Here is a 14,776-nt window from a genome sequence, read left to right as displayed (position 1 = left end):
TTATTTGAGTTCGCGTGCCAGTCGCAAAACTGCCTTCAACTAGGATTGCATTTGCGCTAATATTGATCATAATGAAGCATTGCTGCTGTTTTCGAGGTTGTTATTAACAAAAAGAGTTTATTTCTCTTGTTTAGTCATCAAGAAAGTAAATGTTCTGAAATTTTGTATGTGATTAGGTTTTGCTTACCAGTAGCAAAACTTCCTCCACTAAGGGAGACAGCTGCGCTTATCTCGAGCATAAGAAAGTAATGCAACTCTTTTCGAGGCCAGTAATATTAACAGAAGCGTTTCTTTTGAGAATAGCGCAAAACGATGAGAAATGTTTATATTGCTAGAAGTTTCAAGCCACCAATGTATGGCTCTGTATGCATGCTATGGTGAACGCTTGTTTGGCGCTTGGTTTACGCTTAGTTTGTACGAACGATATCTAGAGGTGCGATTCCTTTGAGGCAATACTAAATAACATGTAGCATGATATTTGATACTTGCAAGTGTTGTCATTGTTGTTTACATGCGGTGCCAAAGATATATTGATGTAATTATGAGATATGGAATAAAGGTGCTGGTGCAACATGTATATAATCGACTGTAGCCGAGTCTATGTCAATTTCGAAAAAGGCCACCGGAATAGCCTTCGAGGTAAATTTCCAATGCATTGACATGAAATAAATTGCGACATACGATTGTTTTGCGAGGGCAAGAATGAATCATCAATCAATTATCGTCAACTGATTCTACAATGAAAAAATCATTTCAGAGATTATTCTACTAAGCAGTTGTTTTTAAAATTTCACAGCATTATAGAATAATATCCGAAGGTATAAACAAGCGACTTATATAAAATAACCGCGTAGTTCTACGTCAACAATGCGGTCGTATCTTGGAAACAACCTCCTATATATTTTTTGGTGAAACGGAACCATCGTTTCTTCAAACAACTGATGATTTGCAATGACCTGTAGCCAATTATTTTATTCTATTGTTATTCTATACGACATTAACTCACGACATTCTCACTCCAATGAGAAGTTTCAAACGCGTGCGCTTCAACATAAGCCCGGAAAAAACCACAGGGTTGAGATCTATAAATCCATAGAACAAGGCGCTCATCCTGTTGAAGAACAACATGTTGATCAAAAGGGAAGTTAGTTTAGAGAAGCACATTGTTCTACATAATATAAATATAAACTTCTGTTTTGATTAATAAATCAACATAAATAAATACAAGATGCATTTATTATGCTGGTCATCAGACGCCCGCAGCAAAACATAACTACTCCAGCAAATTGATACGAATCGTGTGGCTGTTGGACGCAGAATCAATGCTACAAAGTTTTTCTTCTACGAAAAGAGTTATCATTTTCACTTTTTTCAACGAGGATGTCAACCTCTTCGATCGAATCACTCCCAACTTCTTTATCCAAGCTGCGATCATGCGTGGCTTTACTCTTTCTCTAGAAGATGCCCACAAATAATTTCCGGTGATTCTAGACATGGAAACTGGTTTCTTTGGTCATTTTTCCGATGAAAAGTATCGGGTTTCGCAAATTCTCGGATTTTCACCTCTCTTTCACCTCTTCTTTACTTCTAAATTGTCTGATAAACATACATCCACGGGACGCAGAGCGTCATTGGCAAATGGATATGTTTTCGCAAATATTAACAATATTCCAACAAGTTGACGTCGCCAATTCGAAGCACAAACTTTTAAAAACATGATCAATTTGTCGACGATTGAAGCTCTTCCCAAAATTGTACAAAAGAGCAGGCGTCATGAGAGGAGAGGATTACGAGGGTCATTATGAAGTGTCAGTCAGTAAAATTTTGAACTATATCAAAGAGCTCAAATGTTTGATTGATTTGGCCAACAATTTTGAAAACAGAGTAAAAGAAGCAGTACGATCGGGAATGAGTAATTTAATGAAAAATAATATCAGCTCGCACGCGGATGCGGAGAAAAACAATAAAATAAATAAATGAACATAGAGGATAAAACAAATCAACATGAAACAACGAAAAATGTAACATCACTGAGTTTTGCTGCAGTTTTTAAAGACTCCGGAAAGACGACGAACAAAAATAGGGATGGAACAAAGACGAACATTAGTAATAAAAATTTGAACAGGGATAAAATCCTAATCATTAAGCCAAAAACAACACAAGAATCTGATATAACCAGAAAATATTTAAAAGAAAATGTTAATCCGAATGGAATGAACATAAATGGGCTGAGAAATGAGAAAAACGGTTCTGTTGTTATTTCTGCTTCAGATAAAATTCCATTAAATTACTGAAAGTAAACGTAGAAAAAAATCTGGGAAAAGACTATGAGGTTAAAATACCTGAAGCATTGAAACCGACGATAAAAATAATCGGGTATAGCGAAAATATGGACGAAAATTAACTGAAAAGTGCTTTAATGAGGCAAAACCCTGTATTGCAAAATAATAAATATTTTAAAGTAAGAAAAGTTTATTGTAATAACAATATAAAGTACAATAAATATAGCGTGGTCATAGAGGTAGATGGCGAAACATATATAAAGTTAATGGAACTTGTTTTTTGTGGATTCGAGAAATGACGAGTTATTGACGGTTTGACAATTCTCAGATGCTTTAAATGTTGTGAATATGGTCGTAAGATTGTAGAAAAAATCATGAGTTCAAAGACTGTACATCTGATAAAATGTTCAAATTGTACAAAAATAAAAAACGAGCGAAGAGTTGACATTGATACAAAGCATTTTGCATGGAATGTTAACTGTCCTATATTTCTCCGCAAATACGATAGGAAAAAGGAATTAGTAGACTACTCTTTCTAGCCATCCAAGAAACCAGTGTATCATACTCATGATTTACTCTATCTGAATGTTGCAGGTTTACGTACACATTTCGATGAAGTTGAGTTGCTATTATTTAACAAAAAAAAACGAAAATACTAGTTATGGTTGGAACACACATAACGGTAATATCTGATCTAAACGGATTTAAGGTGGTTGAATATACAATGTTGAATTGCTTGTTCAGATCTGCGCACACTGGAGGAGTATCTATGTACATTTCGAACTCATTGAGTTTTAAACAAATATCTAATGATATAAGTGGAGATAATTGGTTTCTAGCTGTAGAAGTTCATGATGTTCATGTTCATGATAGATGTCTGGAGTCTACGCTGGAATTTACCATTCGCCTAGCAGTAGTGACAAAGAGTTTTTAGTATTTTTAGAAGATGTATGGTTACAAAAAAAATCTGTTGCATGAAGAAAAACGAATTGTGATAACTGGCGAATAATTTTTTAACATTGATTGGACAGACCATATAAAATACGCTGAGTTGAAAGCAATCACCCAAGCCACCGGATTCAAACAAAGAGTTACTGATCACACCAGAGTTACAAGAACCACTTCTAGTACCATTGATCTATTTTTTACAAATTTTGACGATGGGGTGATCGAGACTATTATTGACATTATTATTAGCAACATTTCGGATCATGAAACAATTGGCATGGTTTTAGATCGTTTTGAAGTAGATGTTTTTGCGATAAAACAGAAAAAATGCATGAATGTTGGATTAACTATTCGAAAAGCACATTACAATCTATTTTACGAAACAAACTAATGAACATTGGAGAACACACCTTTCTTCATGAGGCTGCCAAAAATCTAGAGGAAGCACTTTACTCTTCAGTGAAGTCGTTATTGACTAATAGAATGTTTGACATTGGACATATTGGAAAAAAGCCTTGGTATAATACTAAGTTGGCTTACATGAAACGAAAACGGGATCAATATCTGATAATAGCGAAACGTACTAAAGGCATTGATAACTGGAACACGTACAAGATATGGAGAAATATTTATGTGCGTGAATTAAAGAAATTGAAAAATAAATTTTCCCAAAAGGAAATTAGTTCAATCCAACATGATCCAAAGAAGCTGTGGAAGAAAATTAAAAGTTTATGCAATCCGGGCGGGAGCAATGACATAGACATTGTTTTTGATAATGGTACGGTCAATGACACCGAAACAGCAGAAAAACTAAATAAATATTTTACGTCAATTGTACAGAAATCCACAGAAGCATTGTTTTTCCATCGAGACAACTTAATTTTGCTTTCCCTAGCCTGTCTTCCTTTCCCTAGCCTGTAGTGAAACGGCTCTGGATTTGTTGCTATTGAAATGGAAGCAAGCTATTATGTTGGAGATTATGTTAAAATGCCTACAATGGATGTCAATAGGTCAGATAATAAAATATTGCATGCTTACGTTTATATTCAAAATGACGAATGGAATGACACCAAATTATTTACAGAATACTTTACATATGGAAGAGATATACACCAATACAATACTAGACAAGCAAGTGACCTCAGAACTATGAACTTCCGGATGAACTCATTTTTTTATAAAAGGTACCGATTGTATAACACACTGCCCCGTGAAGCAAAAATAACAACAAACCTCAGAATATTCCGAAATATTTGTAAGGAGTTTTTAAAGAATGATTTGGAATTGTGACCTGTTCGATAGTCAGTCTTATTGTGTAAATTGACGAAGTGATGACGGATAGAATCTTACTATTGTATTTGTTTGTGCATGTGTTTTTGTTTTTTTTTTGTCTGACTAAAATAATGATGGTATTTAGTTTACTTTTAGTTTTTTTTTTCAGTTATTAGTTATTTTGAAAATATTGTGAAGTCTACAAAAGTTTGAGCACCGCGCGCGTTGACAGGCATAGAAAATTGAGATTGAACAAATGCAAAAGAAAATTAATTTCCAAGAGTAATGAACTTCATTTAAAAGGGTCCAATGTGAAAATTGGAATGAAGCTGGGGATAGCCAAACCTGAATACTCGTAAACTCTTCTGTGTAGTACTGTGTAGTAGAAGGTTACAACGAGATTTGTCAAGGTTGTGGCAGATCTGATTGCAGATTCCGATAAACACGTTTGTCCCAAAATTATGTAGAACCTGAAGCGTCAGTAAAATTCATTTGAAGGGTCTAATGAAGAAGCTGGGATGATGCTGGGGATAGCCCAACCGGAATAATCGTAAACTTATCTGTTAAGTCGGTGGTGGCCAACCTGCGGCCCTCCAACGTAGTTCATGCGGTAGCCCGCAGCCTGATTTGGAAAAATAATCATATGAGCGAAATTAAGAATACAAGAAAATTATTAATACAGAAAATTCTTCTTCAAAATTCTTCCAATTTTTCCAAATTTACTTTTTTCTTTTTTTTCACTCGAAGACGAACTCAAGTTCAAACAACAAATGGAAAATTTTCATTTTACCCATTTTCTGACATTGAGAATTCCTCAAAAGTCGACAACTAGGAAAGTCGATTAATGCTGATTTTTCTCGCAAATTTTGGTACTTCAAAGCACATGAAAGAATTCCCCAATTTTCTCTACGTCATTTAGTTCCGATTATGTACATTAGGATTGGGCGATCTTGGTTCGATTTTCAGAAGATCGATCTTTTGCATTTCGATCTCCGATTTTTTAAATCGATTCATTGTACCCGAAAAAATCGATCTGTGGAGATCGATCTTTTTCTTTCGATTTTTTCGATCTTTGAGTTTCTTTTTTCCAGTGTACATCGATTTTCTCACCACCTGACAAATTTAATTAACATAATGTCAATTATGTTAATCATGTTAATTATGGGCGATCTTGGATCGGTATTTAAACGATCTATCTTTCACTCTGCGATTTTCGATTTTTAGGATCTATTTCTTCTACTCCAAAAAAGTCGCGAAAATCGATATTTCTTTTTGATTTTTCTGATTTGTTTTTAGTAGACATTGATTTTAATGTCACCAAAACCCACTTGACAAATTTCATAAACATTGGACCTTTTTTAAGGTTGTCAAATCAGTGGTCGTAAACTTAGGAGAAGCAGTTTTGTAAGTTAGGTCATCACAAAACATGAACTGGTACTACTACCAAGATTTCGACTAAATGCCACGATTGGGTTCAACGGGATTATTGTCAGCGGAGTTCTGGATGTATTTCAGTTGTTGAATTTTTAATTATAATATTCAATTAATTTATTCAATTAAATAATTCCATGACGGTTCAAAATGAATGCGCTGGAAAATATGTTTTCTGGGCTTTCAGGTTTTTTATGACCTTTATTCTGAGAATCAAAATGAAATGCCTTTGATGTTTGAATAGAAATGTGAAATGTTTATTCCATGTTTAGAGAAAAGACAAAGACAAAGACACTTTTATAAAACAAGTTTTTTAAAACTCCTTCACTCTCACCAAGTTTCGTGGTCCCATCAGCACTTGTTCGGTTCCCAAGCAACGATAAAGTTCAGTCTGTACGAGAAGAGTATGGCAACTGTCACGTTATTTAAGTTCGGGAAAACGACAAAACAGATTTACGAGCTGCTCAAACCGTTTTCTATCAATGAACGATTCGTGTTCCGTAACGAGACTAGCAATAAAATTACTAGATCTCTTTTCCGGAAATGATTAGGCATTTGCCATTCCATCGGAATATTAACTTTGGGCCAGGTTAGAGTAGCGTACCTGTGGATGTTCTCATCGGAGAATAGCTGCAGCTATTGACGATTGGCTTTAGTGTTTTCGACTCTGCTTGAAGACGAGATGGTCGGATAATTTTGCCAAAAATGTTAATTCTGGATACTTTTATACCTTCAATAAAAGTTCTGGGTTTTTATCTAATTGTGTTCTCGAGTTATGAATCTTACCGGTATAAAACTGAATGCTTTCTAATTGAAAATAAAAAGTGAGTCAAAAAAGTACCAGTTGAAAACGTATATTTTAAATTTCATTATGTAAAGTAGTGAGAGAAAAATCATTGCGGCCCGCGGCTATAATGAAACTTGTAATGCGGCCCGCACCATGTCTATACCTGGCCACCACTGTGTTAAGTAGATGGTTATAACGAGATTTTTCTGGGTTGTGGCAGATCTGATTGCGAGTTCCAGTATACATGTTTGTACCCCGATTATGAAGGGCCTGAAGTGTTGGCTAGAATTACGCTCGGGTTTGCTCAGCTGTCTGGGCTTGATAACGATCGCATCAGCAGACCGTTATCGAGAATCTAGTAAAGAGGGAAGACTTTTGTAAATTCACGGCTGATACGGACATAGGTATTGGGTTCAATTCCCGATCGGTCGAGGATTTTTTCGGGTTGGAAATTTTCTTGACATGCCTTAGGTTTTGCTGCTGGGTCTGAATTATCGGCTAGAATTAGGCTTAGGTTTGCTCAGCTGTCTGGACTTGATAACGATCGCATTAGCAGACCGTTATCGAGAATCTAGTAAAGCGGGAAGACCCTTGTAAATTTACGGCTAATAAGGACATAGGTATTGGGTTCAATTCCCGATCGGTCAAGGATTTTTTCGAGTTGGAAATTTTCTTGACATGCCATGGCTGAAATGCGCTCACGCAATGCCTCAAAATGTTCATTTGGTAAAATGTCTATGTCTGTGACAAAACCAGTCCGTTCTTTTATATTTTTTTTTTTACTATCTTGCTTACTGGTTCAGTTTGATGCTATAAAGGAAAACTCTAACATTTAATTATCTTTAAGATAACTCGTCCAGGTCAAACCTTTGTAGGGGAATGAGGTGGGACCATCATTATTTTATAAAAAAAAGAAAACCCTCAGAATATTGACAAAATAACTGAAAAACGGCACGGCAATATTTGCGCACCACGTAAAAAGCACAGTACTTTAAGAAAGAACAGATTAAACTTTAATACAGTCGATATAAAGAAGGTTATCACTTTCACACCAAAACATGCAGTGTTGCCAGAAGGCTCTCATTAAATGAACATGGTGATGGTAACATTGGGGACATTGAATGAAATCTTGATCAAAACTTTCATATAAAATCATTCTATATTTGGCAGATCTTTTTGAAAATCGTTTTGATTATAATTGACCTGGGAAGTATAGAACTTACTCAAACTTTTGTTTTTTCACAGGAAGAAAAACGCATCGCTAAGGAGGAGGAAAAACTCGCAAAGATGCTGGCGAAGGAGGAGAAGAAACGCGGTAAAAAGGAAGCCAAAGAGTCACTTCTAGCCAACGAGGGTGGATGCCGCAAATAGAACACCCCCTGGTGGAGAAGCTTTTTTGCGAAGAAGTAACTTGTCGAACTGCCGAATACAATTTACAAACATGAAAGGTTTGCCAGGTAAAAAGAGTATTAGTTGGAATGGTGAGACAAATCTCCCATCAAATGATCATCCGACAAACACGCAGTTTTAAGGTTGTAATTTATTTGCTTACGCGTAAATGCGATTCACCGTATGATAATGAGATAACCGAATAATTAAACGAAAAATTAACAATACTGTTGTGCGCAAATAAGTTGAGCGGAGAGATCAAGCCATCTTAATTAAGAACAACATATCAATCATACAAGCTTCCGTTCGAATATTTTCGTACTTCCACTGAAAGTGGTTCCAACTATATTTAGTGAAAACTTCTTCTAAAGAACCTTGAAAACATTGTTCAATGTGGCCAACCGACATACAAGAGAAAAGAGCATCATAAAATGACTTTCATATTTTCGAAACTTCCACATTTTTAGATGGAATTTATTTTGTAGTGTTGTATTTTGTTTGTTTTTTGACTCCTCGAATAATCACACGAACTCACGCGTCACAGAATCGATCTATCATCCTTACCCACCTAGACTATAGTTGTGAACGTCGAAACACATATTTGCATTTATATATTCAACTCTTAACTCACTTCTAAATTGTCTGATAAACATACATCCACGGGACGCAGAGCGACATTGACAAATGGATATGTTTTCGGAAATATTAGCAGTCCCTCGCATTAAACAACAATATTCCAACAAGTTGACGTCGCCAATTCGAAGCACAAACTTTTGAAAACATAATCAATTTGTCGACGATTGAAGCTCTTCCCAAAACTGTACAAAACTAAAACCTATTTCCTGTATCCTAAAGTAAATGATGTTCTAAATGATGAGTAGGTTTTAGTATCCACACTTGGCGGCGACAGCAGATTTTTTTCATTCGCCGAAAATGAAACGGAAGTGTTGCTAATGTCGAACCGGAAGTAGTAATGCTGCAACACCAAAGCTACCCACAAATAGTCAACAAACAACCACGCGATAAAGCTCACTGTGATAAGGGCCAAGAAATGCAACACTGTGCAAGAGTAATTGTAACATGGCAACAAGCAACACACAAAAAACAAACAAACAAACACATAACATCAATTGAGCCTGTCAAATGAGTCAATCCAAATATAGAAACAAAAAAATGCTAGAGTTACGAAACACAAGAGCCGGAAGCTCAAGATTTGTTATGAATGACTAGATAACGATACAACCCGGCAGCAATAACTACAGTGAAAAAGAAATCGCTTTTATAAAAACAAAGTCATAGAGAAAAAAACATAAAAAACATAAGATGTAAACAATAGACAGTAACCGCTGCAGCCGAGGGAAGCGACTTATGTTGTAAACAAAGTAGAGCTCTAGAGTGTAAGTAAACAATGAAAATGTTAAAGTTTTATATAAGCGTTTAGATTTTGTGTCTGGTAACCAACCAAAAAAAAAAAGAAGACAAGAACGATAAAACCACGTCCTAAGTGAGCAATAATTTTAAAACAATAGGTTACGCGATGAAGAAACAGTAAGTCGTTTAACGCCGAATGTCTAATCATATTTTGAAATCATACTATAAAGAGGATAAACAGTTGCCAAAGCTATCGAACGCAAATAATGGCTGAATCGAACGAACAGTGCTTCAATCAGTTGTGTAACCTATCAGCGTGCGATTTGAGGTTATATTTTCTGATGTCTATGGGTTCCGAGCCGCGAGGGAAGATGATTTGCAACTTTTTTAGTTTTTTGAGAATTAGTTCATTCTTCTAAACCGTAAATGAGTGCATTAGCCCTGTTGAAAGCGTGGCATAAAATTCTTGTACTTGAACCGATTTATTTCTTATCCATCTATGAAAAATACATGGCGAGACAATTATGCCTAGAATATCAACATGGGACAATTGAGCTTGGTGTTGTTTTTTTCAAAAGCTGAGAACAAACAATAACTTTTTTCGTGTTTTTTCAGAGTGTTAGTCATAAAAACATCGTTTTGTGAAGAAAATTGTCAAAAAGTAACATGGGACAACTATGCGTAGAACGACAGTATTGTAAACATAACTTGCATGGAAAAAATGGACAATTTTCCGATGGTCCTAAATCCAGGCAAAAAGTTCCACTGGAACGTTAGTGCCATCCAAGAAGAAAAAAAAGCACCGCAAGTCCCGAACAGAAGAAGAGTGGTTTGACATCCCTTTTTCGCTGATGGTTAGCCACAGAAGCACCATCTTTGGGAACTTGGTAATATCTTTACACTTCTGGAGAAGAATTAGAGCATTGAACGGAAGCCTGGTTCCTTGCCATTCCGGTCTTCTTCTTTCTTTGTTTTTAAGAGGCTTTAAACTTTGCAGTTCATTCGCCTCTAGACCATTCCGGTGTCATCCAGCGTTGAATACGTCTCGCAACGTTCCGCTTCGCGGAAAAATTTCCATTCTCCATCACTTTCAGCCTTCGTTTCTGGATCACAACTTGCTGTTTCGACACGGCAGGTCTTGACTTACGTTTCCGTATAATGATGTCTATCTCTGCTAGATATTTCTTCACTATTGGGCCAGTTTTCCGGCCTTCCGGAACGATCTATCTTTTTCCCCTCCGTCTTCTGCTTCAGCTTCAGCTGCAGTTTACGATCGCATAGCACCGTCGCACGGCCGAAACCAGGCTTCCGTTCAATGCTCTAATTCTTCTCCAGAAGTGTAAAGATATTACAGATACAGCAACGGGCGCATCCGGCGGACTCAAAATACTTGATGATGTCCACTTTCTTCGCAACGGGATAAAGCTCACAGTACGCACACACCATGGAGCGCAGTTGCTTTACTATTTTCGCCATAACTTCCGCAGTTCAACTGATAGCGCTGTCAAATTTTGTTCGAAAACTCATGGGTTACTATGATTGACGATGTACAAGTAGTCTCATCACCAGGTGTTAGGATGAACGCATGCAAAATTGGTAAAATTTGTCCATTTTTTTAAAGCAAGCGTTAGTGCTACACGAGACGAGACTTGTAGTATTTCTCATGACTTCTGAAATGTCAATACGGAAGGAGAAAGCTCCATAAGTGAATTACCGAACACTTGGTCTCAATAACCTAGCTCATCCCTTAGCCAAAGTTTAAATACATTTGTCCTAAAGATTTTTGTATCTCAACAATTGACTTATGTAATTTGCTTAGAGCTTCGTTGTGAGAATATCGAGATCGAGACTCGATCCCAAAAAAAATATAGATTGTGCGATTGGTACCGATATCATCATGGAACATATTTTCTTTCCTCAATCGTACCCTGATTGTTTACACAAAAAATCTGAACGAAGCTATTGTAACACCTGAAGCGGTCAATTCAAGGAAACACACACTTTGAAGAATCCCATTACCTCCTTTTAATATGATAAAGTGAATGAATAAAACCAAAAATAAGCCCCTCCTACTAGCCGATAAACACCCGTTATGATTAACCAAGAATGACAAAGTTTTAATCTCAACCAATATAAAAAAAAAAACAAAGTTTTAACAAGCTTCCAAAACACAAAACAAACTTTTCAAGTCTTAAATTAGTTCATTTCGCAAACCGGATAAAATGATTGATAAGAAGAAGAAAAACCAAAATAAAGCAACAAACACACACATTGACATACACACACAACCAGGAAACAATAATACGTTTCCGGCAAATTATTTACAATTATTTAATCAATATAGAGACTGGATGTTAGCAATTGTTGAATGTTTCTAGCCTAGTTTAGCGAAGATAGGAAAATGAATGAATCGTAAGCATTCCCGTCAACCAGAGGAGATACATGAAGTTTATTGCCCCATTGAAATATGTTTAGCTATGAGAAAACAAACATCTAATGTAGAGAGTTGTGAAGAAATAAAACAGATCACTGACGTTTTGTTTGCTCCTATGTTATCAATAAACGCAAGCACATCATTAATTGTAAAGAAAAATTGAGAAATGTAACCTTAAATGGAAATTCACGATACAAGGACACGAATTACATGATGGACTTTAGATTGGTTCTATTCGCAAGGGTGAATTTTCAGAATCAAAGATTCTAGAGTCAAAATGAAGAATACATCTGGGGATTTCGGAGCACGGTGGCCACCAAACCCCCTTTAAACATGTCTCAGAGTCGGTACACGCTTTACAGATTGCAAAGGGAAACCTCTTGCATCTAGCTACGCTGCCTTACTACTCACTTCCTTAGCCCACGCTCACCTGGAAGCTGGTTTGTAGTAACTGCTGTTTTCGGTTGTAAGGGGGAATTCGCCCGTTCCCGGTTTGTTTGTGTCCAATCGCGTAACTCGTGTTTCTTAACACCTCCAATGAACCCACGATCGCACCTTTTCTTTCTTGAAACCGCTAATTTAGTATATCTCACTGAATCACCTCCACAAAAAAGGATTCCACATGTTGTTGTTCTTCTTTTTTTTATTCCACTTTTGCCGGACCTCTAACTTCAACAAGTATTCTTCAGACCGGAGTATCCAGAATTATCGCTGCTGATGCTGGACATACTGCCATCTGAAAACTCTTTTTTGAGATCTTTCATGATCTCACAAAGTTATACATCATTGCTTTTTCAAGTAAAAATAATTCCGACCGCGAAAGGTTAATCGTGCATATCGGATCTTTAGAGACATCCACTTCTTCGCAGTGATCAACCCCCCCTCGTACTCATCCATAAAACCTTGGTAAAGCTCTGGATACAGTGAAAGTTTTCGCTCTAACGCATGAAACATTTTTAATGGAATCTCCCAAATCGCCAACGGACTTCTTCAAGGGTAGTTGCACAATGTATTACCAGGAAATATTTCTATGAGTTGCCTTGAAGTGCTCTCCCCATTCACGTCCTCCCTTTCACATAAGGGATCGGTACCAGCGAGATATTCTCTTTACTAGAATTGTTGAATAGACCAACCTAAGTTATCCATCGTGACAGTGTGCGAGTAAACTTCTCCATCAAATGCCACATCTTCATCATTCAATTTACCGACAAGCTAGCCAATCAAGGTCTCCAGAAGTATGGGAAGATTTTGAGCCAACGTGAATTCTCCAGGTTATAATAACTTGAGGAACCATTCATTACCCAGGAATATATCCTCTTTACTCGGATGAAAAAAACGGATATGCGGACCGATTGGCACCTTGTCAATCATAAGATATTTTACCTTTGCTTGAAAATCTTTGTATATCTATGAAAGATATACCACTCCACAATTGGATGACTGTGTAACTCTTAGGATTCGGGGATAGGGTTCTCAGGGCCGCTTATTCCCTAGCCGGCTACCTTCAAAACCCTCTTTTCACAAACAGAAGCTCCTTCGTGTTTTTCGCACCTCCAGGGGACCTCCCGCACCTATTGAGGCCACCTGCTAAGCCCCCTCACTGAATGCGCTCAAAGGTTGTGCAGTGCTGACCCATCTCTTCCGACCGATTGAGGACGAGGGCGGAAGACTCCTTTAGAGTCCGAAGGACGATAAAAGCGAAGGGATAGTGGTCGTAAAGGAGCACGATTATCTGTTTTATGTACAACGTTTCTTCTTTCTTTATTCTTTCTATTCTCTATTTCCTTTTCATCTGTCCTACCTATCGTTTCCATATTTATACTGTATGTGACGTCACAGTTTTTCATGCATGATATACTTGCGGTACTTTGGGGTGAATTCTTTCTCTCTCTTGATCAGTGATCTAGCACTGTGAATATTTCAGCTGCTCTGTGCAACTTCCTCGGGGAATTTCCGCTCTTCACAGTCTCTTTGACGCCAATTCGCGATGGCGTATACGGATTGTCGTCTTCGCTTTACCCAGGACTCCAACCATTTGTGTATATCTAAAAATCATCCAGTAACCGGCGGCTTGGAATAAATTTAATTTATTTTTCATACCTTTCTGTGAATTTGGGTGAAGCTCAAATTGCGCTTTTGAACCAACGGTTACAACTGAGTCTTCATGCTGTTTTTCTGCGAATACTGTGATGTTCGATGAATCCAGCTGCAAGCCAGACTTCAACATGTGGCTGTCGATGTAGATGAATCTTTCTTTGGTTCTGTTGCTGGCTTCGGGAGCGACCTGATTGGGAGATCTGGCTTAGGATTTCCCTCGGCATGACGGGGACTATGATGCTGACGGTTGCTTTTTTGACATGTTTTTTTCGAATGAACAGTTGATAACACGATGAACTCTTCTAAGACAATTAAAATTGATTAAAACTCTCTTTCCTACTTTAACCAGTCTCTGATATATCGGTAGAAGTTCTGAACAGTGGTTATTAGCACGTGCTTTTTCGCAAAAATCACAATTTATTTCCGACTCGTTCAATGAAACGACAGCCTGGGCTTCCTGCACCACAGGCTTGTTGGATATAGACACGGACTTAACGATAACTTTTGTTTGCTGGCCTCACCCTCTCCAGGATGAAAGTTTGCTCCTTCAGAAACGAAAGCATCTCGTTGTAATCGCGCAGTTCATCGTGCTTAATGGTTGACTCCCACGTATGACGCACGTCGTTTTGCGACGCTTGGGTCAATAGATGGATAACGAAATCCTGTCCTACTCCTCCGAAGTCTTGCTCTGGGAACTTACGGCCTTCCACATGATTACTGCTTTCGTCCACCAGACTCCGCAGCTTCATATGGCTCTTCTTCGTC

General features: G+C 37.4%; 1 protein-coding gene across 4 annotated transcripts in view; it reads left to right on the top strand.

Moving 5' to 3' along the window:
• The window catches only part of LOC129764540 (ensconsin), a 246,086-nt gene extending 234,043 nt beyond the window's left edge, over positions 1 to 12,043 (top strand). For all 4 annotated transcript variants that reach the window (XM_055763732.1, XM_055763733.1, XM_055763734.1 and 1 more), the window contains one exon: positions 7,966 to 12,043. In XM_055763732.1, the coding sequence (XP_055619707.1) occupies positions 7,966 to 8,091 (126 nt within the window). In that variant the 3' untranslated portion in view covers positions 8,092 to 12,043. The remainder of the gene's footprint in view (positions 1 to 7,965) is intronic.
• The last annotated feature ends 2,733 nt before the right edge of the window (positions 12,044 to 14,776 follow it).

The sequence above is a fragment of the Toxorhynchites rutilus genome, chromosome 2 (genome assembly GCF_029784135.1).
Source record: "Toxorhynchites rutilus septentrionalis strain SRP chromosome 2, ASM2978413v1, whole genome shotgun sequence".
NCBI classification, from domain to species: domain Eukaryota; kingdom Metazoa; phylum Arthropoda; class Insecta; order Diptera; family Culicidae; genus Toxorhynchites; species Toxorhynchites rutilus.
This window is presented reverse-complemented; position numbering and strand designations above follow the sequence as displayed.